Genomic DNA, 27787 nt, shown 5'->3' with positions numbered 1-27787 from the left:
AAAAACTAGCTATGAGAAAACACACACCCTAGGAAGAAAAAAAGGAAATCAATTTATATTTATAGCTAGCCTGCTTATTGTAGGTTATACCTAAACACTCCTACATAAACAAATACGTGAGTTTTACTCTTTTTTATAAAATTTTTAACATTTCTATAATCATAAACTGTCCACAGCACAGAATTATTGCACAAATAATGCATCAAATCGATTTAAGAACATTGGCAAAAAAAGAAAATTTTGATAACTAAAATAAAAATTGATATTCATTCATTTCAATTGTCATACAGCCTATTTGTTAAATTGCAGTATTATGCACTCAGCAGGGAGTTTAGGGCTTAAATTTCTGCTTTCTCTCCGAGAATTTCAACAAAAATTAATTCAGTTTTATAACAGATATCCTTACAAATTACTTAAAGTGTGTTATCAATACATGTCATGCATGCATGTCTACAAAGTCAGTCTACTTTAATCAAAATGTGAGACATCACATTAAAATGTAATAAAACCTTGAAAATGACAATACCTTCTTTTAAATATCAATCTGATCATATCACCCATTAAACAGACAAATCTGTTATTTCATGATCTCATACGAGTTCTACCCTCTAAAATGTATACATTGTATTAAATACTAATAGATCTTTGTTATTGTAATATACACAAAACTAAATGTATTAGCATACCATATAGAAAGTCAACCTAGTCAACTGAAAAAGTAAATTGTTTGATGAACATAGTTCCATTTCTACAAGTAATCATAATACATAGAACATGCCTCATGTACATGATGGACTATTCTTGTACACTGCATTTTAATTTGGCATCATAATTCACACAAACATTGATCAATATATATATACTGCTCCAGTGATTAGAGATGCATGCCTCCAAGCTAACCTGTTAGATGTTATATTACATGCCCTACCAGTCAATATCTGTTATATTAGATAGCCTTGATTAAACTTTGTACATAAAATTAAGGATGATTGCGATCTTATGCCTTGTTTTATCTCAAGCACCGGTCCAGCCTTACGCGTCAAATGCACTTGGTTAAGACGATGCAAACAAAGGGTTAAGCGCTAGTGCTCTCAGCGTAGCTTGGATACGGTATGATGCACAAATATACTCATTTGACCAGGTGGTCAATGTAACATTGAACAGGAGTGAAATATGCAAATTACGATCCTCGCAGTCGATGAGCTGTGGACTGATCAAACCTTTGTATCTGTAAGAGCTATCTAATATTAAACATTCATTATCATATCAGATACCTCAGTTTGCTTATCTCTTATCATATACATAGATAAAGGGCAATCATGCAAGGAAATGGGCCATGCTGTATGATATGTACCAGTATATAGAGAACATCAGACCTTTTGTAGCACCTGTGTTGTCTAGAAGTTGCTCAGAAGGCTCATGGCTTCAGCTGCCTTGACTCTCACACCCGGTTCCTGATCCTTTAGTAGTTGTATCAGAGCTACAAAATAAAAAACACAGTAAATAGACATGGCATTTTCCAAGAACATCAACTCTTTACATACGATGATCCACAGCACTTGTATGGCGCCATTTATCTGTTTCAAACATTCAATGGCAACCGCTCCTCCAATAGTCATGGATTACACATTTGCTTGAGAAGATGGGTTTTCAGGCCTGCTTCAAAGCTTTCTAGTTTGACAATAGAAATTTCTACTAGCATACTAGCTTTGCTTATTTTGTCAACCCTCCTGTTTGATGTTCTCGATTAGTTACACCCAGCCTTACCTTATTCTACATATATTCTTTTGTCATGTGTAAATTTGCAATATTTGTTTGTTACATATTTGTAAAAATGCAAAAGAAAAAGAAAATCAAACAGAAATAAATAAATCAAATCAAATCAAATACCGGTACTCTCATATAATGTATTTTGTGAGTTGCTGTCTTCAATAGAGACGTTTTAAAGGCAACTTCATAAAATTGCATATGATTAACTTATTCAGAATACTATAACACTCTGATATTTCTCAAAAAAGAGGCAGAGAATAAAATGATTTTAAGGTGAATGCATGCTTACACGTAACTCTGTCAAGAATTTCACATCAACTGGGACCCATTTCACAAAGCCTTTTTTTAATGACAAATGACATAAACCAGCGACAAATCAGAAGCAAGGATTTCACTTGCTTATATTACACAAACTGTCATTTGTCAGCGATGACAAGTTTTGTGAAATGGGGGCCAGATCTATGACATAGACATTTCAATTCAATTCAATTCAGCATTTATTCAATTCCATAATTCCATGAAAAAAACAGTAACATCAATATGCAGTAATTATAATAGAAGTACGACTTCTACATAATTATTATATTTTCATTGCAGTTATCAAAATAGTAAAATATTGACGGTAAAAAACAGGAAGCTACCTCCACAGACGTGATCCTTGCTGATAAGACTGTGATTCTCCTTGGGTAGGTTACCCAGTAAGAATCCTATGCACATAGCAGCATTAGCTCTGATATCAGGCCATGCACTACGGAAGAATGACACGTTACCCATCACATAGAAGTTCACCTTCTGGAGCAGGTCCACGATCTGAAAGAAAGATAACATTGAGATTAATACCATGAAGGATGGTATGCTACATCCCGATGTGGTTCGACAATGTGCTATCTTTGTAGCACAAAGCCTTTGAACATTAGTATCAACCAGAAATCATTGGCACTCAGTGTCCTCAATTACTGTCCACAAAGCTGGATACACTTGTTCATTAAGAAAATGTGTAGACAAATAGAAAAACCGTAGTGCTATGTTTGACTGCTATCCTTTGTTCTTTAAAGAAAGGTATTCAGGGTTTCTATTATGGAATATGGTCATACAACAGCTGTTTCTGAATTAATACTTGACTGTACATTAGGAATCATGATGATTGAATCTTGCATAATAAGCTGATGAAATCTTCTATAAATCTGTTAAATGATGTACAATGTTAACAGCTCCCCTGATTTATCTTCCAATCCTCAAAGCCAAATCAATATACATGCCTGAATAAGATGCTCGACCTAATGTTTGAGCTTGTCAATAACAGTTCTTCTCATCAAATGCAAACTGTTTACTTAATCATTATCAGGAATAATGTGAAGGGATTCTATACAAGAAGTAACTGTTGCCATGGATACTTACAATGACCTTGGAGAGGTCATACATGAATTCTCCATAGTTGAGTTTCCTGTCCTCTATTAGATGTTTCTGGAACATCTCGTTCATGGCACTAGACCCCATCAGAGTGCCAAACTGTCTTAGAGCAAATTTGCAGGACTGCAAAAACAAAAGAATATATTCATTCTCTTTCATCACCATCAGAATAAGAGATCAGTCGAATGACATGGATGTATACAGACATATAATGTAGTAATGAAGATTCTTATAATTGCTTTCCTTTGTCACAGCTTAGGCAAAATTATGAGAAAAAAAACTTTTTTACCAAAGAAAATATTGCAAGGGCTATAAAAAAAACAAACATTTAGCCCGTATTACTTACAATCCACGTATGGATGGTCCTACTTTGACTGACACAGCTCATGCCAGCTGAGCAACTTTCAAACTCGATACTTATATGATTAGAACACATTAATGACAAGTCCATCCTGACTCTTCTTATTATATACCTTTTTAACATCATCATCCTCATCGTTAAGATGAAGCAGTAGACTGACAAAGTTGGTGTGGATCTGCTCCAAGAAGGGGTCTTTGGATGGGCCGTCACCAAACCGACTCAGGTTACCAAACAGGGTGAAGGCAGCTGCTCGTACTGATGCACGGTCCTACATGTACATGATAAACACAGACATGTGTATGTTTAAATCATATTCGTACAGTCAAACCTCCTTTAGTGATCACCTGTCTACAAAGACCACATTTTTTGTTTCCCTTGAAAATGGTTTCTCATTGAAACATGTACTAAAGGAACTTGTCTATAAAGACTACCTGTCTACAAGGACCACCTTTGTATTTCCCCTTCGGAGGTCGCTATAGACAGGTTTGACTGTATATGCTAAAGCACGATCCTCACATATACGGGTAGACTTGTAATTTACATCCATACATGTAGTTCATGAACAATGCATTGCCTAATTAATACATCAATCCCCTTCAAAATGTAGCTGAAACCTAGGACTGACTAAATATGAGGCTTAACCAATTTCATTTTTTGAGTGTTCACAACTGGTCAAATCCTACAATCCAGTCATGTAGATCCCACTCGGTAATCCAGTCATGTAGATCCCACTCGGTAATCCAGTATGTTTGGTCCACGGAAAAGAAGAGAAAATCAAGGTTGTTACTGCATTCTCTACAGATACAGAGTTGGTCATCACTTCATATTGTGTGATAAAAATTTGTGGTCTCTTTTACATGAATCTGGACAAAGTTTAGGAAGTGACGTCAAAAACTTCAAATCAAAAGAAGAGTCTTGTCTGCTTGACTTGTACTCACCTTTTCAAAGCAAGGTCTGATACGAAGAGTAACATTGATGAGGATAGGTCTGACGTTGCTCTCTGAGATCTCCATGAGGATGCGAGTTAGACCAGACATGGCTTCTAAGGTGATGCTATCCTCTGGGTCATCTTTATCATCCATACCAGCCATCATGGATGACAGGACGGTGGTAGTATACTTCTGAACCTGTTCAGTTGAATAAGTGGTGATGAAGATGTTATAAAAACTTATATTTCCCAATGTATTTTAAATGTTTGTACAAATGTATTTATGTCTTTTTTAAAGGAATATTTGTAAACTCATCGCAATTTGGCTGTGCCGCAATGATGTTTTTCATTAATAAACCAGTTATCTATCTATTTATCTAAGCTACCATTTACATATTTTATCTTGACATATGAAATTGAAGCATTTGCAGATGTGTTGTGGTAAAATCGATCAATCAATCTGGAAATTTTTTTTTTTTTTTAAATAAAAAGTTTGAAGGGGTAAATTCCTTTCTCATGATGTTGAAATACATGTATATCTTTACCCTGGGCCCCATTACAGTAAACTTACCATTGATGGTAACTTTGCCATCAATGGCAATTACTATGGTAACAGGGCTCAACAGCCAATCAAAATCAAGGTTTCCATGGTAGTTACCATTGATGGCAAAGTTACCATCAATGGTAAGTTTTATGCCACAGGCCCAGGTGTAGTAATTTGGTACTGAAAGTCTAGAAATGCTTTCTAACAATGTTAGACATGCAATTAAACAAATTGCAGTTAAATACAAAGCACTGGCACATCAGAAAACACAGTCTTGGAGATGGATAGATTGAAAGGGACTTACCTGCTCTGATCCCAGACTTGCTATGTTGCCAAGGCCCTTGATGCACAGCTTACGAACGATAGCATTGCCATCTACAAGCCTACCAAGGAGATTGTTCATGATGATCTCAACCTGCGAGATGTCTCCAGCACATCTCTGATTGACCAGCTAGATGGTGGTGAAATAAAACGCAAACACTTGATAAGTCAGCATCAATCTTTCTTTGGATGAAAAGACATCTCTTCATCAATTTTCATACAATATACTGTAAAACCAAAAACAACAACAACAATGTATTAGATTATTAAAGTATAATTGGTAGATGTACATATAGGAAAACTGAGCTCTCATTTACTGTAGCTATGAAGTGCAGACAAAGAGGTTGGTTAGATAACAGTCCAGAAACAAATGTATAACCTTCATTATTATATTAGTTCATAATACCAAAAGGAAACAAGGAAAAGACATTATTATTTCAAAGTAGTGAGCCTAGTAGCTCTTGCTGGAATGCTCCCCAGGGAGTGGAGAAAGTGCATACATTGTGTGCGGGCGAGCCAGAATCCGATGACTGGGGGTAATAACTGTAAAACACTTAGAAACTTGGACTTGCCAATGTATTGAGCGCTATATAAGCAGAAATATTATTATTATTATAGTGACAAGAATTGAAAATGGCAGACAATAGAAGAGAATGGGAGAATGCTTCCATCACATACCTCAGCTAGGAAAGCTGTAGTAACGATTCTCTGGGTGTCAAACAGACTGTTGAGGTTTGGAGAGAGGGATCCAATAATCAGAGGAATGTAGTTGCCTCTGTACTCGGCTACAGCCCTGTATGGAACAGCACAAATAGTAATGAAAAGAAGAGTTATGGTTACACATATCTGTGTTCACACCCCTTCATTATTCAGTACCAACAAACTCACCAACTACCAATCAACAAGCTAACCCATTAACCCATCTCAGTAGGTATACAAACCTGCCAAGTTCTTGTACTCCATCCTCATTCTTGTAGCGGTGTCAGTACTCCTTTACTCAGTACCATAGCTGCTTGAGAGAGATAGTTAAGCTACCGGATGTTGCTTCTGATTGATCAGGCATTTCATAAAGCTCCAGAATAGTTCCCTCTCGTAGAGATTGTATGTTGGAAGGAACTATTGGAGCAAAATGATTTAACCCGAGGCTTATCTCGCATACGTGCATAATGCGCATGTTACAACTATCTCTCTAAAGAAGCTATGCTCAGTACCAACCAACCATCAACCATGCAACCAACCAACTAAAAAACCATCCACTTGCATATTGTGCTTAGTTTACGTACCTTCCAAGTACTTGCACCCCATCATCATACTGGCTCTCTTCTTGTAGCTGTGTCCACACTCCTTCTTTACTCAGGAACTCCATCAGATCAGCTGAGTTGGGCCCTCGTGCTAGCAGGGACTTCATAGATTCAGTCGCCAAGCTAATCAACAATAAGAATAGAATGTAACAATGCTAATAATGCTATTAAGAGTTGTATTGGTGGAAAGATGAACAAGATAATGAAGAACAAATGCCAAAAAAGAGCCACAAAGAAAGGAAGAAAAATAAGGAGGAAAGTGAAGGGGAAGACATCATAGATGAATAAGAAAATGTCCATGCTAACTCTCAATTTCTTTCAGCAACATAGCAGTAACTGATATGATACGGGGCACCCAATTCTTCAATTTTATTTAATGACTTTTAGACAAATAATCCTTTCCCCCTCCTTCATCTCTAAAAACTGAAATAAATCAAATAAATAAATAAAATAAATAAATTACCATCATTGGGCATGACCACCATGCAAATACAAATATGTTTAGGAAGGAATAAATGATAAATCAATTTTGAAATTTCCTAACAGATTAAACAGAAACTTATGTCTACTCACAAGCTAGGGCAGATGACAGCCAGTGCCTTGTTGAAAGCCTTCACATCTTTGACATTCACAATCTCTTGCTGTTGGATCTGATCAGCCTTGAGGGACGGAGTCTTGACCTTACCCACGCAGGAACCAATGTAGATCAGGAGAGAGGAGAACAGTCTGGGGAAGTTATCAGAGACAACGTCTTCTGATTCCTCCACTTGGAATGTTTCAGTCAGAGCTGATACAACCTTGAAAAGAGATGAAACACAAGCCATACATTTATAAGCTTTTCAATAATACATTTGAAAGTCATTTTGTAGGTTCTGACCTAACCTTCAAACTAAGCTACGGTTTAAGGACTCTGACGTACAGAACCTTATCCTTACACTAGTTGGTTATACAAGGATCCGGAAACTGACCCAATTGATTTAATTAAACTAATGACCATTTCAACACGCTTTATAAATACATGTAAATCCTTTTCTATGACAGTTCATTAGAATGTCATCTGGAAGTGACAATGGTTGAATAGGAACCCCATATTATATCAGTTACTGCTAATATTACCTATTATCTAAGCCCTTTCATGTGTCATACATTTCTGATCAATGTCTTTCTTCTCTTCACATAGAAGAACAGAATATGATTTACACTGTAGGCTTGCGGTTGCACCATGTGAGAGAGGGGGAGGATTCCTGAAAAGGACTCTTAGTAATCTTTCCATTTGAGTGTGTGTAGTCCTGAAAAGGACTGTTGGTGTAGTCTTGAAAAAGACAGTTGGTTATCTTTCTTAGAATATGATTATCAACAAATATTTTACCCAAAACTTAAACTCAAGAAGAGAATGTATTTTGAAGATGGTAAAGTAATCCCTCTACTTACAGACAGTGGCATCAAATTGGCAACCTTGGAGATGACTTTCTTGGTTTTAGGATCTATCTTCTCATCGACATGTACATTACGAGCCATCATATCCAGACACCTCTCATAGACTGCCTGTAGGAGACTGCTATCACAGGCTAAGGTTCGCCAACACTCGACTATGTGTCTGGAGGGTGGAGAAATTAAATCAGTTAATTGGTTATATGCATCAGACTTCAATTTGAAACCATGTAAATATACATAAACGCTTCCATAACTCTTTGTTTGTGTGAGGCATGCTTGCCAAGATCGGAGAGTGAAGATGGAATTTCTTTTTTCTACACAAGACTTCAATGTGGGAAGCAAGTTCATTGGGGGAACTGAAAGGGAAGGGGTAAAGGGTACACATACTAAGATTTTATTTTTTATAAATATTGGTAATTCACTGAATGCTAAGCTGTATGAAGAAAATATTTGTATGGTCCAATGTTATGAAGTTCTTTGCCTTGCAAAGAATATCTAAGTGAGTTTACAGGATTTACTACTAAACCAATAACTGTCATGTCTAACAAAGTCATTACCGTACTATAGAATTTCAACATCACACTTCTTTCAACGTGAAATCACTGGATGATTAGGAGTCCATCCAAAGGATTTAATCTCTACTTACTGATCATACGGCAGTGGGAATCTGATGAGTGTATTGAGGACTGGTTCAAGATGAGTTGAAGCTAGGGTTCTGATAGCTCTCATTGTCCCAGTACGGGTCTGTGGGAAAGTGATTGATGCTAGCTTGGTGTGTAGGGCAGTCATCAGCTTTACAACCTGTAAGAAAAAAAGACATGAAAATCAATGGATGGGATTACAGAGGCACTCTATACCAGTTTCATGGATTAAATTTTTTTTTTGTGTAATTAGGTTATAAAAACATACTAATATATACCTCACTTTTGTCTTTTTTTCTCTTACGGATACAAACATTTCATTCCTCTATTTTGCATACATATACATCAAAATGAAGCAGAAGTTATTAAATTTCAGAAAATACCAACATAATAACAGCGAAGATGAAATATAATCCAGTTCCAAGAAACAATATAATAGTCAGAAAATTACTTATGTTACATATACTTATGGTTCAGTAACCAAAACACTCTAACATTGGGTATGGATTTTTACTAACTAATATGTTATTGTATGCAAAATGCAAACATAAATAGAAGAATAATGTCCATAATTGGAGAATTCAAGTTGTAAACTGAAAGACTGGAGGCTTGTTCACACATGTTTTAGTAAACGTGGTTTACCTTGGCATATATGTGAACAAGGTGTTTTTTCATACCATAGTGCGCTTTCAAAAATTGTATCTTATAACACACATAAGTAAGTATGCATTAGACCTTGTTGCTATCAGCAATTTTCATCCCCACTTGCCATTCATTTAAAGCCCCACTGCACTACTTACAATGTATAGCTACTTGCGCCCTCTATATAACAAGCAATGCCTTATCGGGGACCATTGGTCCCCCATGGTCCCCTTTTTCTTATGTTAATTGAGAGCTGATTTGATAAGATAACCACCTGTGAGGGGCTTTAATACACATACAAAAATCTTATTTCAACCGTGGCATATGTGAATGGGTCTTTGGTGATACTTACTGATGTGATGAGTTCAGTTCCTCTAGACTTGAGGATGGTGTTGAGGACAACGCAGGCACCGCTGGAAGAGTGAGACTGGATATCAAGCAGGCCCTCTATCAGAAGAAATACAAAGCCTTCTAGCTGCTCACTGGGTACTCTCTTTGCCAGGGCCTTGATCGAGTGAATGAGGATGAGAATGAGAGAGAGAGAGAGGGAGAGGGAGAGAGAGAGGGAGAGAGAGAAACAGAGAAAGAGACAAAGACAGAGAGAAAGAGAAAAAATGAGAAAGAGAGAAAGAGAGAAAGAGAGAAAGAGGGGAGAGAGAGAGAGGGAAGGGGGGGGGGAGAAAGAGAGAGAGAAAGAAAGATATTCTTTCATAAATAAACATTTCCGAGTACTTTTGGAGCCTGTTAATTTAAATGTATTTATATATTCAGACTACATGAACTACTTTGTGTTCTAGATTAAGCTATGGTCACAATACCTAAAAGAAGCCTGCTCGGCGGCCGGCCGACGAGTTTTGAACCAATTTCGCCCAGGCACCACTTATTTTTAGGGCATCGCTCGGTCGCTGCTGAAGTTTTAGCGCGAAGTTAAAATTCTGGCGGCGCCTGCTCACTTTCCCTCGCCGCCCGGGTACCGAACTCATCAAGCGTTCACCTTCGAGCGATTTAGGTCAAAAATCAAAGCCGCTAGGTCAAAGGCTGCCGCTAGGAGATCAGGCGGTCACTTGGCGGCGAGTCCAAAATCGGTCTGCAGCCTTTGACCAAGCGGATTCGATTATTGACCTAAATGGCACCGAGCGTATTTTGGTGCCCCGCCGATCACCGGCCGGCCGGCAGTCAATTTCTTTAAAATCAGCCGGTGACCGCTCGGAAATCGGTGGGTCATCAGTCGGCCACTTCCGGGACGCCGCCCAGAGAAGCTCCCCGATTTTGCCCAAATTGACCTAAAATTGACCGGCGATCAAGGGGAAATCGACAGGGCACCGCCTATGCATTGCTGGGGCTCTACCGCCTGCTCGACTTCTCCAAAAATCTTTTGGCGATGCCTAAATTCCAGAGGCGACCGAGCAGGCTACTAATCGGTCGGTCGCCGCTCTGAATTGTGACCATAGCTTAAGATAAGCATTACATTAAAAATGGGAGTTCATGAAACTATTAGGTGAAAAGATGGTCAAGTGAAATAGCAGCAGGGAAAGGCGGGTTACCTTTGAGAGATCACTGATGATACTAAAGAGAGCCTGTGCATCTGTGGTTGTACTCCTACCACGAAGGACGGATAGAGCTTGCACCATCTTGTCTTCATAGTCCCTTGCTCTCCCTACAAATAAACACACAAACATAATAGCTATTGCCTTGCAAACATACTTAATTTTCCAATAATGTGACTTGTAACTGATGTACAACACAGCATATACATTTAAGATCATATCCTTTATAGAACATAAAAATATAATTCAAAAATATATATTTATAGAATATATACAAAATTAATGAGTAAAAAAGAATTATTGAATATATAAATAAAATGAGTGAAAAATATAGAGAGAATTGAATTTTTTGTAAAAGCTGACCTTCATAAAGTAGAGCTATCTTGAGTGTGAGTTGAATGCCTTCTATAGCTTGAGCTCTAAGGTCGATGCAGGGATCTGAACACCGTGGGACCAGGTAGGCCAAGATCTCACCCATACACGTAAAGGCTGAAGGACCCTACATGAAAAAATACATTGAAAATATGAATTAGTATGGATTCATCGATATTTGTGGTATATCACTGCAAAGTGTGATCTATTGGAGCATCAACTTTGGTAAAATAATGTGCGCTCATTCAAAAAAAAAATCATCTCTATTCTTCAGATTTTGGAATTGTTTACTGTTCTCATGCTCCTTCACCTAAAATTACATTTACCGTCATTACCATCATCATCATCATCATCATCAACATCAATATCATCATCGTTATCGTGATTATGACCAGCACCAGTTTCGACCCAACTGTATCAATTACACGCTGAACGAAGAAGGACAGAAACAGTTTAGTTATCCATACAGCTATATACCGGTAATCATCATCAACATCATATTGCTCATCATAACCATCATCATTGTCCTCCTCCATCTCCTCCTCATCACCACCATCATCATCACTCTCATCATCACCACTATCATCATCACCATCACCGCCACTACCATTCCAACTCCACTATCGCCATCGCCATCATCATCACCACTATCATCATCACCATCATCACCACTATCATCATCACCATCATCACCACTATCATTCTAACTCCACTATCGCCATTGCCATCATCATCACTCTCATCATCACAACCATCACTACCATTCCACCTCCACTATCACCATCATCACCAACACCATCATCATTTTGACATCATTCTGAGATCATACTCTCCATCCTTACCCCTGTTACATCCACCACATGTTCCATATAGAATGAAAGAAGGACCATAGTTGTCTCTACTGCTCTGTGTCTCTCATGTCCCTCACCTGAGAGCATCCATGGATGGAGGTGCTACAGAATAGAAATACACAATTGGATTTCCTTAATTAAATAATGCCAACTTGCATTTTGAAATGGTTTTCACAAAATTATTATGAAAAGTACGCTAACTAAAATTTTACATGGATTCAACTTCATAATAATTATATCAGACAGTATAAAGGGATTCTCTGTTTTAAATTGTTCATATTCTCTGAAACATTATGTACTTCTATGATATAAGATGTAGGGGACCTGAAAAATTGTCATTTCAACCAGAGTTTAAGTCTCCTTCTGCCCCCTCTATAAAGACATATGCTTGGAAATTTAAGCTGAAGTTAAACTTAACTATACTATTATAAAATCACCTCACAAGAAAAATCAATTTAAAAGATTCTTTTACTGGTAAAATCGTTGAGAACAAAAATTATAACCACATAAACAGTGGTTAAAATAGTTATCTTTTTCAAGAGGTATGCCAGAAAGAATATTATCCTCATACCTTGAAGATGTTCTGGAAGCCTATTGGTGTGATGTCTTTCCTCAGGAGCTCTTTCAGCATCTCATGAAGACTGTCAAGGGATGACTCTATTAGCACATCATATTCTGTGATATAAATATTATACAAGAAAGTGAGAGGTTCATATAGAGAGAGGAAGAGAAAGAGAAAGAGAGACAGAATGGGAGGAAACGTAGGGAGAAAGCATATGTTGAGATAATGATGTTGCAGGGAGGGAGAGAGAGAGAGAGAGAGAGAGAGAGAGAGAGAGGGGGGGGGGTAAAATAGCATATATGTAGGCGTGAAGAAAATGGTCTAGGAACGTGAGACGTAGCTGTACTTTACAAGTTTATTACGAGCTTTCGGCTTGTATATATATATATATATATATGAAAGAAAAACTTGACTATTTTTTAAAAACAAGAGATCCTTATATGTATTCACCAAGTTAAGTATGAATTTCATATGCCCCAAATACAGAAGTTAATTGCCAACAAAGATGTTTCTGCTCATATTAACTTTGTCAACAAGAACCATTACGATTCCCAAATACCATGGGCAAGACTGACATCTAATGGTTATTCCACACATACGATTTGTGTTTTATCCATATAATCTAATCAAACATGGTTTATTCTCTGATAAATCATCTTTCACATAATACTTTACCTTTGATTTCATTTTCTTTGAGTTCTTCCTTTCCCTTGGAGGTCATGAGGGGGCAGTCAGGTAGCTTAAAGAGACAGTTCACACCAGTGGTGATGAGTGTGAATGCATCGGCTTCAGAGAGGAGAGGGTCAAGTTTACTGAATCACGTTCTGTCAAGGAAAGCATACTCTATCGTGCTGTAAGAATAGTTTTTATTTTTAATGCACTTCCTTCAGGGGCCAATCAGAACCATAATACATGTATCTGTACTATATTTCTTCTCTATCTTTACTCTCGACAAGCATTTTCAACTTTCAAATCGGGTAAGCAAACCAATCAAGGAAATAACAGAAAATACCAGGAGTGGCATATGGTCACAGCTACATGTAACTCTTCTTCCTCATATAGAACAAGACTTTCTTACCCAATTTCTTTTTTGAACCTAAGAAGTCACCCAACGGGTTGAAGCCTCGATGTGATAGCTTTAATACCTAAAGATAAATGATTTCCATTTCTCTTATATGTGCTTCAGAAAACATTTTATAGACAGATGACATCAAAAAATACCTATTATGACCGACAATTGCACATCCAAAGAATGGCAACAATAAACCACTAAAAACTTATAAAATTTCAAAATGATATTAAACCAGTTATTAGAGCAGAAAGATACACATGATGCTCACAGTTATTCAAATTTGATTGAGCCCAAAAGGATACACTAACGCTGCACATGCTTGTAGTGCTAGAGATCTTGTTTCCGTGGTGATCTCCTTTGTACTCTCTGCCTGCATGTAGGACATCATGTGACCTAGGAGGTCGGTCTTCTTGGCAAACGAGTGCCTGGTCTTGAGATGGTCTGGGTGCAAGGCTTTACCAATCAGGTCTACAGCTCGGATTAGGTTCTGCTTGACAGTAGTGTCCTGCAAAATGTGTTATCAATAACAAATTAAACAACTTTTGTAGAGCTTTTCTAACCATGTGCTCATTCATGGCATCATAGTAATATTTCATATTTAAGTTGATAAAGTCACTCCTCTTCTTCCTCCTCAACATCATCATAAAATACCTATCACTGTTTATTAACGTTCTGGCCATTAAAATCATTCCATACTGTTTTTAAAACAAACAACTAAATATGAGATAAAAAGTATATATCATACTGCTATGGTTTCATAAAAGCCTATACCTTCATATTTGTTATGCTTAAAAGGGAGCCGGTAACTTTGTCTCAGATTCTGAAACAATATCCTGGATTTAGTTCATGTTGCAATGATAATTATAAACCTGTAGGTCAGTCAGGAACCCCATGACATTTACAAGCCGATTGCCTGTCTGATTATCAAGATATTTATGATTGGAAATCGAAACCAAATTTTGTGTTTTCCTAACGGTTTTCGTAACACTACAGTATATTGGGAAAAAATTAGTATGGTAAAACCGTTCACTCAAAGATTTTTACTTTTTTGAGGCAGTTCTTGATCATTTTGAAGCGAAATATTTTTAGGGCTTCAACATTACACCATATCACAGACACTGATAACACACAGGCCGTGCATCTCAGATTTAACATTGTTAAACGATGCCTTTAAATGTCTTACCTTGACGTTTTTGAAGTGTGGATTGATGTTCTTGAGGATGTTGGTCTCCACCCTAGATGCTATGATGTCTGTAGGTGCATAGAGGGTCAGGTAACCATAGCAAAGCATCACTGTACTCTTAATCTTACCTGTATCATCACCTCCTTTATCCTAGTGTACAAAACATGAAAGAAGAAAATGCCTTTGTTTATCCAACAAAACAGTTTAGATATTTCAGAGTTTTTTCTATAAATTCATGGTGAAATTTTTATCATTTTCAAGAGGAATGTGTATTTTGGTGTATATTTTACAATGAATGATCTTAATACAATGCAAAACACTGAAATATATCATAACCGTGGAAAACACAGCTAAAATACATCATTTTAAGATTGACCTAGTAAAGGAAAAAAAAACCTTTTTATTTCTTACCTTAACAAAATTAAAGAAACCAGAAGATTTCCTTGACATCTCTCCCTTAGTGACTGTCTCTAGTTTGGTGAGGGCTAGATCAAGATGAGAAGAGGCACAGAAACCCACTCCAATGGCACAACCCTGTAACAAGCAAATACATCAGTTACATACATGAAATTTGACAATTTTATTTACATACATTAAGTACAGAGTTCGGTAGTCTAAGGACTTACTATAAAAGTTCTTGCTGTAATCATTCTCAATGTGAACAAATTGATTGTTTTGTTTGGGTGTTCTCTCTCTCTCTCTCTCTCTCTATCTCTCTCTGTCTCTCTCTGTCTAATGTTTGTGACTCTATCTCTTGACAATAAGAGTCTCAAGCAAAAGAATTGTGTTATGAATGGTTAAGCCCATCACTCATTCAGTCTGTTCATTGCATTTGTATAAGGTCACAATGCGACTTCTCCCCCTGTTTAACATGCATTCTATTTACATACCGGTACCCCATTTTAGAATACAATGTTTTTTTAATTTTATAGTTACCTCTCTTTCAGTCTGGTCGTTATGTCTGATCGTAGCAAACATGATGTCAAGGTGCTTCTGAATGAACTGCTTGTTGGTCACTTTCCTCATCACCACACCAAGACACTTGTACAAGAAATTCTAAATGGGAAATTACAGGATATGAGATGATACAGAGATAGAAGGAAGTTACAGAGATAGCATTATACATCTGTCTCATTATCCTCTGTTAGCAGAAATTCAGATGCCAAACATATACTACTTTCACAGAAAGACTTTCAAAATATTTTCATCAAATATGACTGAAATATGCAAGTTGTCTAGAATTGAAATACTTTCAGATAAATGTTTATTTTTATAGGAGATTATTAATGAATAACCAACTTTATATTACCTTTACTAGTTTCTATAATAACACCTACAAACAATGGTGTTCACTGTGAATGAATTTAGGTACAAATTTATGTAAGCTGCAAAGACTGTAACCAAAAACACCTGCTAATCTTAAACAAATTGCAATTATGATTTGTTAAATGCCTACATCCGAACCCTTAAGAAATATTCAATATCATTCTACAGCTACAACTCCATACCTTTTCTTCAGGCATGTTCTGATACAAGACAGTGTGCTCTCCAAAGCAAGTTCCCAACTCAGCAACCCAGTCCTCATTCTGTGCATCATCTAATGTCTTGGACAGCAACTAACAACCAACAACAACAATTATAAATATAAAGTAGTGCTGTCTGTGAAAACATCTGTATTCAACAACTTGACGATACAATACACTCTTCCTCAGTACAAACATAAATGAATAGCGGATGAAGAAAATGTAGACAGATGGGAAGAATGCAATGGATTTTCTATGAAAATGTTTTTTTGCTGAAAAACAAGACTTTACCATCAAGAGCAGAAAAGGAGAATGAGGAAAACTAAGGGGAAAAAAGATGATGTCTTCTCAGGAAGACAAGTAAGAATTATACTAAGAATAATAAGATGAAACTGATGAAGAAAAAAAGAAAAAACATACAAAATGGAAAAGAATGAGAGAGAACAGAGATTTTATATGAGTCACTTAATTGATAACAGATTGAAAATGCTTACCTTCAAAAGTAGATCTTCCCAGGATTTCTGGGACCACTTATCAGGATCATCAAGATGGTCTAGTGAAAAGAAATATAGAAGGGAATCAATATGCAAGTCCATCTCTCAAAGTCTACAATAACTACCGGTAATCCTAAATGAGATCAACTAGTATTGCAGGCAGTCTGCCTTTCTGAATAGACATGATGAAGCTTCAAATACAAGATCAAGATCTGGAAATTATGATGGCTATAAAAAACTTCTCTGTTTATAAGTTTTGGTTAAAAAAAATAGTCAGTCAGTTCCAATAATCAACAACAAATTATTAACTCTATCATTGACTCCCTTTTTAGTAGGAAGGACCACAAACATGAATCTCTTTGAGCAAAACTGTGTTCTTAGAAACTTACCCTTAAAGTACTGAATGAGCTTGAATATGACTACATCCCACATGTCTGCTATAAATTTGTCCAGGTTAGGAGACAACCCTAGCATTAACTTGAGGACATAGACACCTCTCTTGCAACCCAGGTACAATTAAAAATTAGTCAGGGTCAAGAAGCTAGCAGGGTCAAAAGCAAGAGATAGGCTGTACTACATACACTCACCCTCTATGTACTGTATGAGCTTGGGTACGACTGCATCCCACATGTCTGCGATTGATTCATTCAGGTTTGGAGAGAGCCCCAGCATCAGCTTGAGGACATGGACACCTCTCTGGCGACCGTTGTCTGGTCTACCTGCCATTACCTGTATAACATGATGGGGGATGAAACCATATATCACCTTTGTTATTATCATTTTCATCATAGTTTTGTGGCCTTTGATAACTTTAATTCAAATGGGCCACCTAGTAAAATTTGTTATTCACAGATCAGCATCTATGACACTGATAACTTAATCAGCACTCAAGAATTTTCAAGTTATATAAACTCCATGCAGGCCTACAATTCTCAGAGACCATTTAACTATATTAAGCATGAATGCTTATTCCAAGAAACACTGGAGACAAAAATCATTTGGGCCTATTAGTAATTTTTTTTATTTAACAGATCAGCATCTATACCATATTTATTGAGAATATCAAAATGTACATAGCACTAGTAATAACTAAAACTGATGCATACTTAATTCACAAACCCCTTCCTGCGAACATATTTTAGCCTCTACAGTTAGATGACCCAGAGATTAGACAATCATATGAAGATACAGATGTTATAGACATCTCTACTTACCATGAGCCTGGCAATGATAGAACATGGTCTGGGGACGTTAGCCAACGTCTCATAGTCAATCATGTAGTCCTCATCCTGGGCCTCGCGTTTCTTAGCCGCTATGTAGGCCAAGTTACGACACAGTGACATCATGGCATCCGTGTACTGAGGTAAAGCTAGGAACTCTAACAGGAATGGCCATAGAACCTGAGAAGAGAGAATTAAAAGTCATCTCTTATTGGCATGAGCCAATATTCATAATGTTTGGTAGGTACATACTTTTCTTAATATCTATTTTGTTCACATGGTGAAAACTATTATTAAATTTACATTTACAAATTCTTATTTCTTGGCATAACAAATTTCATAAGTTGGGCTCAACATGACTACTAACATATACATGTGTACACTATTAAAAGGAACTCAATGTATGCTATACATATTAAAACAAGTGAATGCAAGTTAAATCTCAATGAAACTGATAGAGTCTAGAGATAAAAAAAAAGAACCAGACCTAACCCAAACAAACAAAATCACATCAAACAAATCATATAAAACCAGTAGCAAATTAAAATGAAAATTGTGCAGGAAATCAAATCAAACAGAATCCAATTTTAAGAACCTCCAATCAAACCAATTTCTTACCTCTTCCATGCTACCAATGGTTGTAGTTATGAGATGAAGCACGTTCTCACTCATAGATCTCAATGCTTCATTGCTCACATACTCAGGGTCTGGATTCCTTCTGCCAGTCTGCAAATCAAACAGAACAATGCGTCTAGTAAATCAAATTAATTTTTCTCCTATGCTGTGGTAGCAGAATTTTTAAAGATATTTGATAGCAAATTCAAAGGGGTTCTTATAAATTGAATTCATTCATAGCTCTCTGTACATCTTCTCTATCAAAAATATCTACCTAGTTGTTCATTGTACAACTTGATGCAAAATTCAACACTCCAGTAAGACATTCTTTTTATAAAACAGAAATTGACATAAAATGACAGTTAATCTTGGAGTGCTTAGGAGGTTGAATCAAATCTGCTTCAAAATCCAAGAAAAAGTTCAGGCAATAAATTGCATTCTTGCTTTGTAATGAAAGATAGGATCTAAAAAGGATATTCAGTCATATGTATTGAACAATTCTATTTTGAGAATTTAACACAGGGGTGAATATTCCTTCAGATTCAATGAAAAAAAGTTGGAAAAGAGAGATATAAGTGAATTTACAGATAACTCTCCTTCAAGCAATGCTACAAACTGATTGAATTTGAATTTCAGGAATCAATAAATCAACATTATTCACCTGTACATCTGGTGTAAGGGTACACTGTCGAATGATGAATTCCACCATCTGATGCCCGCCCTCTAGTAGCAAGTACTCATGATCAGCCATGGCTATTACCACCTGAGCAAACATCTTCTTCACCTACAACATGATGATATTTAAAAAAGTAAATGGTGAAATTCCAAACTATTGTGCTTCAGAAGAGGTCTAGGCTAAACTTTAAACAATGCTAACAACCCTAAGAAGAGAGTTGGAAAAACAACCCCCCCCAAAAAAAAAAAAAAAAAAAAAAAAAAAAAAATTAAAAATAAATAAATAAATAAATAAATAAATAAATAAATAATAACAAATAAATAAAATAAATAAATAAATAAATAAGAGAATGTGTAAAAATGTTAAAGTCACTGATGGCTGGATTCAAATGCAGAGACATTTTCTCCATCTGATCTACTCCCTTTTTCAATGAAACAGAATTAATTTTTTCATTTTTTCATTTTTTTTACATAACATTTGCAATAGCAAAAGATCTAGAAATGGAAGGCCTAGAAAATGTAGCAGTATTCAGGGGAATATCTGAGCAGTTATTTTTATATTTTACAAAAATAGATGGCAAACAGAAATATATATTTTCTTTAAACCTTGTTGTTGTTTTCTTGTAGCACAGGTTTGAGACCAGATAGAATAAGAGGCTTCTTGTCTTCCATATGGGGGCCTAAAACAAATAACAAACACAAAAAAACATAAAATGTCACACTGAGTTCATTAGAAGACAAACTATGATGACAGCTAAAGATAATTGGAAAAAGCGAAAGCTAGGAGAGAGAAAGACAAACAAAGAGACAGGCAGATAGACAAAGAGAGCAGGTAATTTACATCTGATACAATACAAAGAAAAAGGTGAGAAACAGGGGTAAAAAAATTAAAGAAGAAAGAAGAAAGAAATGAAATAAAGTAACAGAAATTATAACAAGATTGAGAGAAACTTATAATGGTCTTTTACAACATATTATTTTCCTGCAATCAGTTCATACTCGAAACTGCTCTATACCAGAAGTATAATTTTTCAACAAATATACATGGTTTCCGAACTTGAGCCTGAAATTCCCCAAATTTCATCAAGTTCTCATGTCTAAATCATTTTGTAAATTTGATTTTGGTTTGTAGAAATGTCTCATATCATTACAATGCGCTGTCACTAGTACCTGACGAGTTGATGAGTTGTTTGAACACAGCCAGTGTACCGATGCGAATCCTCTCATTACTGCTGTCTAGTTTCAGGAGCAAGAAGGTGACTACACGATCAGGGAAAGATGTGGCTAGGACTGAGAAACAGCGACGGACCTCATTGTGGTTCTTTAGAGCAGTTGGGTTGGTGTAATCTGCTGGTACACATACCTGAATTACGGAATAAGGATAAACATAATCCAGAAAGAGATTAATCTTTAAATCAAAATCAGCATTAAGTGTAATTGATATTTCAAATATAAATCAAATACCTGACTGTTTGCAAAACATTTGCATAATAATAAGATGAGATACCTCTCATCTCTGGTCAAGGTTCTTTATAAAATATAAAAAAATGAACAGTTAGGAGAATAACTTAGTATCGACTGTCTGTTTTACCATGCAAAATGAATCAAATCTTGCGCTAAATACTGACATAATGTCCATTATGCTAAACTTAATCTCTACAATCATATCAATGACAATACCTTTAATATTACAAAACTTTCTTGCTTATCAACAATGGAGCCCACTTCCTATAAAATTTCCTGCTACTTAAGAAACTGACCTGTGCATGCATTGTGTTGAGGATGGTATCCAGCTGTGGTTCAAGAATAATACTCCCCTCAGCAGCTGCTGCCTCTAGAATCATACACAGACCCTGTACACAAACAAAAGGGTCAAGGTCATCAACTCATGAATATTCATAATGAATGGCTATGTTACAACAGCATTCTGAATTTGGGAGAACAAAGAAAGTTCTCTTCAGTATTCAATAACCAAATGAAATAATACAGAGTAATCACAAGAATTTTCAAGAGGCAAGACAGAGGCAAGACAATCATGCATTTTGTCTTTTTCCTTTACCAAGGGTCAAAAAGATCCTTCAATACCTGTTTAAAACTTCAAATGTAGCATGGTCACATGATATAGATGTTACATTATATGCGTAGGTAAAATACAAAGTTACATTAGAAGGTGACCTAAATGGAATCAGTTAGTGTTAAATTCAAAGTCATGAAAGTGCCTTAAATACAAGGTCATATTGGAAGGTCAAATACTAGGCTGTACATACATGTAGGCCTACAGGTCATATAAAAGGTCATATAAAAGGTCATAAATAAAGGTCAAATACAATTTTATACAGCAAGTTCAAATACAATGTTATACCTGAGTGATGTAGAAAGCCTCTTGGTGTTTCTTGTAGAGTGCGAGGATACCAGGGACAAGTTTAGGAAGCTGTTCTTCTAGTTTCTCTTTGGTCATGATGTGTGTCATTGGACCCAAGGCTTCGACTACTATCAGACGTAGCTACAAGCAAAAGAGGAGTCATCACACATCAATGTTTTTACATCCTCTTTCAATGCTTCAAAGAACTACCATCAATCTCAATCTTTCATCTCACAAATACTTTTGAGATCCACGAAACTGCACCATGCTTACTTTACTTCTCCTGACAATTTTCCAGGACTAAATAAGTGGTGGGTGGGAAGACAATATTTCAAAGCATTGAACACTTCATTTGTATAACATGGTTCATTTTCATAGCATGGCACCAATATCACTTCTTTCCCATTACATGGCTTTTCTTAGGATGCATTGGAATGTAAGAAAATCATGTAAAAATTATTCATTATAATTCCATTACTTCATTCATTTCTGTAAAAAAAAAATTGTAAAGGAATAATGAGTAATTCATACAAAATATAAAAAGTTGATACTCAATAAATCAGTATACTTGAAAACCAGGTTTAACTTTTTTTAATTAATATGGGCTAATGGTACTTCCAAAGAATACAGATGGGTGTAAAATAGATTACCTTAGCCTCTTTGGATGGAAGCCATAGTGAGAAGAGCACATCAAAACCAGAGAAGATCTGATCAGCATATGTTTCCTTTCTAATTGTTGGATCTGGAGCAGTGTCAGAGTTGGCTACATAATGTAGGATGCTTTCACTGAATCTTGCAAAAGCTAGAAGAAAATGGGAGAAAACATTTTGACTTAGAATGCTGCAAAGGTATTTTGACCTCAACAAATTGAGCAAATGGGTTTCTTCAAAATATATATCGTGGAATCAAATCCCCTTGCCCAACATTTTCATGACAAAACTAAGAATTGTTATCATATGGTTGCTTCATTAGGCAATCATGACTTTAATCAACCATCTAAAAACAGATTTAGGAAGGTTCAGGCCAACAGGCAATAACATTACAGCACCTTGTAACTTTTCAGAAAGTGGGAGTTGGTTTCTTATGACAAGAAGAGAAACATCTCTAAAATCATCTAATGAAATTTTGGCCACAATGCAATCATAAATTGCAAGTAAGATTCCAACCAATGTGTATTCTAAAAGAAACATCTGTATCAGAAAAAGGATATCATATAATAATTACTACCCAATTATGCAACATATTTCCTCTAAATATCCCAAATGAACCATATTTATCAAACTTGAAACAGGACCATATCTTACCTGCAGAGAAGACCCACTTCATGTTGTCATGTTTAGCCATGCCTAGCATTGGAATCATAGTGCTTAGCACTGCGCTCAGATGGGGAACAAACCCAAATGCTGGAAAGGAGAAGTAAGAAAACATGCATAACAACAGTGTACTTTTCCATACATGTCTCACAGAAGGGTAGAGCTAATTTAATGTTACTATAATTACAACATTTGGGTAAAAGAAGAGAGATTTGGATCTGGGGATGGAGAGAGATGGAGAGATGGAGTCAGAGAATGAAACATGAGACAGATAAACACAGGTTAGAGAGAGAGCGAGAGAGACACACACGCAGACATAAACAGACACAGACAGAGCACAGAAGTGGGGAATGTGCAGATAAACAAGGAGATAATTGACAAGGGCTGTAACAATCAAAGGTCATTTTACTCAGGATAGATGGGGAATAGCAAATTTAGTAATTGAACCAATGAATTATCTTTTTCACATATGAATTAATGTATATGTAAATGCATAAAGCAATATAAAATCTGAAATTTGCAGGAGTATTTGAAATATTCTATTAGTTCATAACATCTACTCCAGAACAATTCACTTTCACAAGGAATAGGTAAAAAGAGAGGTAACCAATGTTTACAGTGACTCACAATTGACATTGGCCAGGTTAGCCATGGTCTGTACAACAAAGAAGTGTGGTAGGCAACCAGGCTGGAACTTCTTATAGAGATCCTCCATGACATCATTACATAGCTTGTTACCAAGGGCAACCAGGACATTACTAGCTGCTGTCTGCCACTCTGGTTCAACTTCCTGTCAATGTACAAATGATGAAGAAGAGTCGTGTTAAAGATTATGGTTAGCAATTTAGCATCGCAAATTATCAAACTCTCATTTACCTTCTTCATTTAAATCTCTTAATCCTGCTGAATAGTAATACTAAGCCTGATATAACTTGAGCTACAGCCTATAAAAAAGGTGTGTTTATTATACAAAAGTTAAATCTTTTTCATTGCCTACCAAACTACAATGTAGTGAGTTTGCATGCAGGACATCCATGAAAGTAAAATGCTTCATGCAACTTTATCAGCACAACATGAAAAGAAAAGTAGGAAAACCACATGTTTTCCTTTCTTTCTTTTCCAATGAGCTTTTCTTTACTGCCAATGTTGTACCAATTATTATTATTATTACTACTATATATATATTTTTTTTTTTTTGGGGGGGGGTGGTAAAAATTAACTCTGATAATACTGTACCTTGGATGCAGTCATTTCATCGGAGGCGAGTTTGATCAGATCCATAGACAGAGCACCAGGTACATCATCTCCCTCCTTCAAGACTTGTTCCATGGTCCGGAGGATCACTGTCCTGTGATCTTTGGATAACTGATTTGAAAGAAATAAAAAATATTTGAACAATTGACAAATCCATATTTTACTAAACTTTTCACTTTCAATTTAATATTCAGAATATTTATCATGCAAGAAGTACGGAGAAGAGATGTGCTTGATGTATCAAAGAGAAAGTAGAATTAATGGCGGATAGTGAGAATGAGAGAGTGACAAATACATGGATAGAAAGGAAATGAATTCAGGACTTATGATAACAGATTGCTTTGAATAAGGAAGACTTTTCTTAGAGTTGTGTATTATAAAAAGTGACATGAAACAAGCTAAAATTTAATTGAGAAGAAGTACAATAAAATGGAGAGGGGGTGGGTTGATTGGTGACACTCCTCAGATTACAATCTCATATAACATCTTACACTATATCTATGGTTAACAGAGATTGAATAAAAGACTTCCAGAATAATTCAGTCAATACACTGTATGCCTTAGACAGATTGAGCAAAATAATTAAACAATACCGTATTTGCCGGCGATAAGGCCGCAGCGCTGTATAGGCCGCACCCCCGATTTTGACATTTAAAAAAAAAAAAAAAAAAATATATTTTGCCAAAGTCGGGATTCGATCTCTTGCGTACAATACTTTATTTATGCTTTAAAAAGATTTAATAAGAGGATTGAGGAATAGCTGCTGACCTTGTTATGCTTCCTTAGATAAGAGTGGCATGAGCTGAGCACAAGCTTTGGTTTCTTCTTGCCGACATCCACCAATGATGAGATGATGATGCTTCTCACGTTAGCTTTCTTGTCGTAAGCAGCATCTATGAGGGACATCACCATACCTAGTAAATGAAGAAACAGTATTCTTTAACCCATTGCATATCAAGCTTGAAATAACTTGGCTTTGGATAGGCTTTATAGAAATTATATATTCTATATCAAAGTCAAATTGTATTCAAAGGGTTAATCTATCATACTGCAACTAGTGCATTCCATGCATAATGGTTGGGAAATCAAAAGTTTATTTTCTCCAAGACCAAAAAGTTCAATTCAAAACAAATTAATGACATTAATCATACCTTCGCCTTTATAAAACAAGCATTTACAAACAGATCTAGAATTTAGTTTAAAAATTAACTTTGATAAGTTAATTAAGTTTGATACTAAAGGAAACATTTTATCAGGCTAAATGTTACCGATAACATTCTTATTGGTCATCTTTATATCCCTCTTGAGGATCAGGACCAGGATCAGAACAGAATCAGAGTTAACTCACATAATTAGTAGTATTTAGCAACGCTAAAAATACACCGGGGCGGTGGGCGATTCGCCCCCCGTGAGCTCTATAATTGCCCCCGTCAGGTTGCTCACGGGGACGATTGCAAAATTAAAACTCGCCCCTGTGGAATTATAAAATAAAGATTATCTTTTCTGATATAACTTTAACACAATATTGAGTATCAATTTTCAAACCTTAAACCAATGAAATGGAACTTAGATGGCGCTATCTCTCCCATCTCTATGAGTATTACCAATACAAAAAAAAGGAAGCTCGCACTATATTGTGCGGCCGTCAGCAGTGGCTATACTGCGCAGGTAGTACAGGTTTGCACGCCGACGCCCAATATCTGCTGGAGCTGGAGACGATCACGCAAAGACTGAAATATGCAGAAGTTTTTCGTTGTGAAAAGTGTGAATCCTCTGAAATCTGGTGATTCTACAAGACCAGCAAATTATGTACCTCGACCAGTAAATCAATATCGAGAAGAAGAACAAGTCCAAAGATGTTGCAGGGGCGGATCTAGGCGGTTTAGGGGGTTTAACCCTCCTACCCCCCCCCCTCCCCCTTGGGCTGCCAAGTGAAAATATGATGTGCATAGAAAAATGCCATGTGTCCAGACCTACACAGTAAAGATGCAGTAGATGCCAGGAAAGCATCACTTACAGGGGTTCAAAATAGCACCAAAAAAATGCCCCGCACGTTAGTAGATGCTAGGAAAATATCACTTACGGGGATTAAAAATAGCACAAAAAAATCACCTCGCCGCTTTGCGGCTCGTGGACGATGCTCCGCATGTTAGTAGATATCAGGAAAACATCACTGACTTACGGGGGTTCAAAATAGCGAAAACAAAAATCGCCTCGTCGCTACGCGGCTCGTGGACGATAAATGATGATAAAAACAAGGAATTTAGGAGTTTTATGGATACCAATTCAATGAAACTTTGTATTAAAATAAGAGCGCCCGTCAGCACTAAAAGAGCCCCAGTGAGAAGGCTCACGGGGGCTCTTTTTTTTTGGGGGGGGGGGAAGAGCCCCCGTGGACAAAAAAATAATTTGAGCCCTGATATTTAGTAACTCTGAAAATAAATAACAAAACAAAGGGTTTCTTGATTAATAGTGTGGACAATTCAACAATGCAGTTCTCCATCTTTAGCTATTTATAAGGGGAAAATGTTGATAAGACAGCACGTCATATAGAAATAATTCTAGATAACAATTCATAAAATGAGAAGTTCAAGTTGGGTCTAAATAAATTGAATAATTCAGCTCTTTAAAAAGACTTTATCATTATTTTTATTATGAGTATTAGTAGCAGTATTAGTAGTAGTATTAGTAGTAGTAGTAAAGTATTATTCATAATTAGTTACATGAAAATCGATTAAATCTATAAATGGAAACTGCCTAGTGTTGCAAAAATTGGCCACTCCCACAAGCTTCGCATTTCAGAACAAACGCAAAATTAAACAGGTGGGGATGACCGCTGCAAAGTTGTAAATAATTAAAGCTAAGCTCTGAGCTCTGTCGATGTCTAGCTAAATCTTACCATCAATCTGTCCACCAGTACCAAGTACTGGCTCCTCTCCGGGATTCGGCATGATCATGCAGCTCTAAATCTCTCGATTAGTGCTAAATCTGCCGATAATTATGTTTCAGGAAGGTTTAATCGTCGACTACTTCGTCCTGTTTACAATTAACCAATTCTTGATCGAAGACTAGTATTGTCTCAGAATCTCGTGACATCGTTCATCAGCATTAATTAATTATGTCATGATGAATATGTGCCAGATATAGATGGTTACATTTGTTATTGAGCATATCAAAAATCCCTTGAAAAAAAAAAATTCCAACTCGGGAATTACAGTTGAGATAGATGAGTAAAATGATTATAAAAGTTAAGATGAATATACTTAAAAGCAATTAAATTATTGTCCTTTATAATTAATGCATATATAGGTATTGCTCATTTTTATTCAAGTTTTCTCTATTTACTGGATTCCATTTGAAGGACTTATAATAATCCTTACCTCCTTACTTTG

At 36.2% G+C, this 27787-nt stretch overlaps 1 protein-coding gene across 1 annotated transcript; it reads right to left on the bottom strand.

The window, feature by feature from the left end:
• Nucleotides 1-746: 746 nt before the first annotated feature.
• Nucleotides 747-27471, bottom strand: LOC593832 (maestro heat-like repeat-containing protein family member 1). The gene is made up of 37 exons (XM_030975423.1): nucleotides 27295-27471; nucleotides 25164-25309; nucleotides 24378-24506; nucleotides 23769-23931; nucleotides 23133-23231; nucleotides 22479-22630; nucleotides 21829-21969; nucleotides 21227-21319; nucleotides 20637-20829; nucleotides 20073-20146; nucleotides 19453-19575; nucleotides 18795-18902; nucleotides 18171-18356; nucleotides 17544-17685; nucleotides 16957-17015; nucleotides 16448-16555; nucleotides 15876-15995; nucleotides 15351-15473; nucleotides 14940-15089; nucleotides 14059-14261; nucleotides 13360-13496; nucleotides 12694-12797; nucleotides 12114-12224; nucleotides 11263-11398; nucleotides 10897-11009; nucleotides 9705-9857; nucleotides 8716-8870; nucleotides 8067-8232; nucleotides 7209-7432; nucleotides 6618-6758; nucleotides 6013-6127; nucleotides 5318-5464; nucleotides 4480-4668; nucleotides 3654-3809; nucleotides 3169-3303; nucleotides 2412-2580; nucleotides 747-1480 (listed from the first exon to the last, which is right to left on the bottom strand). The coding sequence occupies exons 1-37, from the start codon at nucleotides 27350-27352 to the stop codon at nucleotides 1398-1400; spliced, it is 5004 nt and encodes a 1667-aa protein (XP_030831283.1). The 5' UTR covers nucleotides 27353-27471; the 3' UTR covers nucleotides 747-1397.
• Between the last annotated feature and the right edge of the window lie 316 nt (nucleotides 27472-27787).

This window comes from Strongylocentrotus purpuratus, unplaced genomic scaffold (genome assembly GCF_000002235.5).
Source record: "Strongylocentrotus purpuratus isolate Spur 01 unplaced genomic scaffold, Spur_5.0 spur5_scaffold_8, whole genome shotgun sequence".
NCBI classification, from domain to species: Eukaryota; Metazoa; Echinodermata; class Echinoidea; order Camarodonta; family Strongylocentrotidae; genus Strongylocentrotus; species Strongylocentrotus purpuratus.
This window is presented reverse-complemented; position numbering and strand designations above follow the sequence as displayed.